The 3,395-nt window shown below is 63.6% G+C and overlaps 1 protein-coding gene across 2 annotated transcripts in view; it reads left to right on the top strand.

Annotated features, from left to right (window-relative positions):
- The window catches only part of LOC104130613 (F-box/WD repeat-containing protein 7), a 14,348-nt gene extending 12,818 nt beyond the window's left edge, over positions 1 to 1,530 (top strand). For both annotated transcript variants that reach the window (XM_035899242.1, XM_009643674.2), the window contains exons 12-14: positions 42 to 267; positions 638 to 848; positions 1,058 to 1,530. In XM_035899242.1, coding sequence (XP_035755135.1) covers positions 42 to 267; positions 638 to 848; positions 1,058 to 1,326 — 706 coding nt within the window. In that variant the 3' untranslated portion in view covers positions 1,327 to 1,530. The remainder of the gene's footprint in view (positions 1 to 41; positions 268 to 637; positions 849 to 1,057) is intronic.
- Positions 1,531 to 3,395: the final 1,865 nt, after the last annotated feature.

Genomic DNA, 3,395 nt, shown 5'->3' with positions numbered 1-3,395 from the left:
CAGAGCTGGCAGTCGGGCTCCAAGTGCACCCTTGCCCCCAGGGTTGTGAGCGGCTCACGGGACGCGACTCTGCGCCTCTGGGACATCGAGACGGGGCAGTGCCTGCACGTGCTGATGGGGCATGTGGCCGCCGTGCGCTGCGTGCAGTATGATGGGCACAAGGTGGTGAGCGGCGCGTACGACTACACGGTGAAAGTGTGGGACCCCGAGAGCGAGAGCTGCACTCACACGCTGCAGGGACACACGAACCGCGTCTACTCCTTGCAGGTAACACCCTGGCTCCCCCACCCTCCCACCCGTGTGCTGCAAGGACACAGCTGTGCCTGTTCCAGCAAGTGAGACGCTGCCGCCCCGCCACATGCATGCGCTGCAGGGACGCGCAGGCCATGTCTGTTCCCTGCAGGGGGGACACTCTCTGCCCCTCCACCCTGGCCCCTGCACACATGCACTGGGAACACAGACCGTGTGCCTGTCCCCTGGAGGGAAGGCGCTGCCAAACACACGTGCACCCTCGTTAGCCAAGGGGTACGGGAGCACATCACTTAATCCGCCATGCCCTGAGTCTCTGACACCAGACTGCGAAGAACGCTCCTGCCCTTTCCGGGCCGGCTGCGCTGATCTGTGTCTCTCTGGGCAGTTTGATGGGATGCACATCGTGAGCGGCTCGCTGGACACGTCGATTCGAGTGTGGGACGTGGAGAGCGGAAACTGCCTGCACACCCTCATGGGGCATCAGTCGCTCACAAGCGGCATGGAGTTACGTGACAACATCCTTGTGTCTGGCAACGCCGACTCCACAGTCAAGATCTGGGACATCAAAACGGGCCAGTGCCTGCAGACGCTGCAAGGTGTGTACGGGAGGATGGAACGGCCCCGCTCGCTAGGGGAGTTGGAGCGGGGCTGTGTTGCTCCTGGCTGCCAGGCGTGGCAGGGGCTGGGCAGATGTTGCCCAGCAGTGGGTGCTCCCCCAGAGCCTGGGGCTGGAGGGGGGGGCGCGGGAGGACTGGCAGGGAGAGGGGGGGGCATGGGAAGACTCATGGATACCCTCTGCCTGCAGGGCCCAGCAAGCACCAGAGTGCTGTGACCTGCCTGCAGTTCAGCTCCAAGTTTGTGGTGACCAGCTCGGATGATGGCACCGTCAAGCTCTGGGACCTCAAGACGGGCGAGTTTGTGCGCAACCTGGTGGCGCTGGAGAGCGGGGGCAGCGGGGGCGTGGTGTGGCGCATCCGTGCCTCCAACACCAAGCTGGTGTGTGCGGTGGGCAGCCGCAATGGCACGGAGGAGACCAAGCTGCTGGTGCTGGACTTCGATGTGGACCTGAAATGAACCTGGCCAGTCCAGGCTGGGGTGGAGGATCCCGCGGGCTGGGCATAGCAGCTGGTCTTGGTGGGGCTGGCCCCAGAGCAGGCGCTAGCTCCCCGCGGACTGTAAATACTGTTTGGAGCTGTCTGGGCCTTATTTATATATGTGTGCACTCCCTGGGGGGAGCCCGCGCCCGGCTGGGGCACTGTACAGAGGAAGCAGCATGTTTTGTACACACTAATATATCGATTTATTTCTGTACCTGCGGCCTTCTCCACCCCTGCTGTTCTGCTCCCTGAGCCCGTCCCTCCTGGGGGAGCCGCTGGTGGCTGTGGCCTGTCCCCTTTGATTCCAGGCAGGAGCATGGAGGTAGAGGCTTTCCTTTGTGTCCCTGGCCTCAGAGGTCAGCACTCCCTGCACACGCATGCCCCTCTCTGGTGCAGTGCCCTCTGCCTGGAGACCCGCAGTCCCTGGACTCCAGCCCCTTTATTTTGGGCACGGTAGCGGGCTGGCAACGTCCATGAGGTGCTGAGTGCACAGTGTTGGGCAGATGTGGCAGGGCAGTGCTGTAGGTGGCACAGCCCGATGGCTTGTCGGCTCACCAAGCTGTCCCAGGAGGAGGTAGCCCCAGTGCTGTGCCCGAGAGGCAGCGGTGCTGTGAGCACCTTTTCCTTCCGCACTGCCCTGATCCAGTCAGAGGGAAGTGGACGGAGCTGGGCAGAGCGAGAAGGGGTGCAGCAGGCAGCAGCCGGCTGGGCAGCACCTGGGGGCGGAGGGCAGAGAGATGGGACGGGGCCTGAGCTCTGCTGTGGCGGGAGGTGTCTGCGATGGGGAGGGCGGCAGGAGCTGCTGGCCCGGCTCTGCGGGGCTGCCCCTGGAGCATGGTGCTGGAAGGCAGAGGGGTGGGAAGGCGGCACCGGCTGACCTGCCCTCGCACCCCGGTAGGTGCAGTCCCTTGCAGCGTACCCACTGGCTGTCCCTGGGACCCGTGGCTCTACGGGGCAGAGCGCAGCTCCAGCCGTGACAGGCACCCTGGCTGAAGCACTTGCAGGACAGCAGAGCAGTGGGGGGGCTGGCACACCCCCCTCCCCCTGCAGACAGCCAAGGAGCGGTCCCACTTGGTGCCATGGAGCCAGGAAACTTCCATGCTCCTCCAGCAAGGGTCAGGGCTTGGGTCAAGACTGTCTGTGTGGGAGACGGCTTCTGCTTCCTGTCCTCATGTCTGTGGGTCCTGCTGTAGCCCCGATAGCAGGGCAAGGCCCCGGTCTGATGTCGGCCTCAGGGCTGCTTGCTGACTGAGCAGGGTGGGGGGGCTGCCAGTGTGCTGGGAATGGAAATGGGAGAGTGGGGTTGTGGTGGGTTGAGCCTCGCTGGATGCCAGGGGCCGACCAAAGCCACTCCATCGCTCCCCTCTTTAACCAGACAGGGGAGAGAAAAGTCAATCCAAAGGCTGGTGGGTGGAGATAAGGACAGGGAGAGATCATTCACCAGCTACTGTCATCGGCAAAACAGACTCAACTTGGTGAAATTAACTGAATTTATTGCCAATCAGAGAAGGAGAGGATAAAACCTACTGAATCTTAAAACACCTCCCCCCCACCCCTCCCTTCTTCCTGGGCTCAACTTCACTCCCAGTTTTCTCTCCCTCCTCCTCCCCAGCAGCGCAGGGGGACGGGGAATGGGGGTTGGGGTCAGTTCATCACACGCTGTCTCTGCTGCTCCTTCCTCCTCAGGGAGATGACTTCTCACACTATTCCCCTGCTCCAGCCTGGGGTCCCCCCCCATGGCAGACAGTCCCCCACGCACTGCCCCAATGTGGGTCCTTCCCGTGGCTGCAGTTCTTCACCAACTTCTCCTGTGCGGGATGCAGTCCCTCAGGAGCAGACGGCTCCAGCGTGGGTCTCTCCCTCCCACAGGCTGCAGTCCCTCAGGAGCAGACGGCTCCTGCGTGGGTCCCCATGGGGTCACCAGCCCTGCCAGCAAACCTGCCCCAGCCTGGGCTCCCCTCCCCATGGGACCACAGGCCCTGCCAGGAGCCTGCTCCAGCGCGGGCTTCCCACGGGGGCACAGCCCCCCTCAGGCCCACCCCCCCG

Source organism: Egretta garzetta, unplaced genomic scaffold (assembly GCF_000687185.1).
Source record: "Egretta garzetta isolate BGI_Z169 unplaced genomic scaffold, ASM68718v1 scaffold798, whole genome shotgun sequence".
Taxonomy (NCBI): domain Eukaryota; kingdom Metazoa; phylum Chordata; class Aves; order Pelecaniformes; family Ardeidae; genus Egretta; species Egretta garzetta.
The sequence above is the reverse complement of the archived record's forward strand: the minus strand, read 5'-3'. Positions and strand labels throughout refer to the sequence as shown.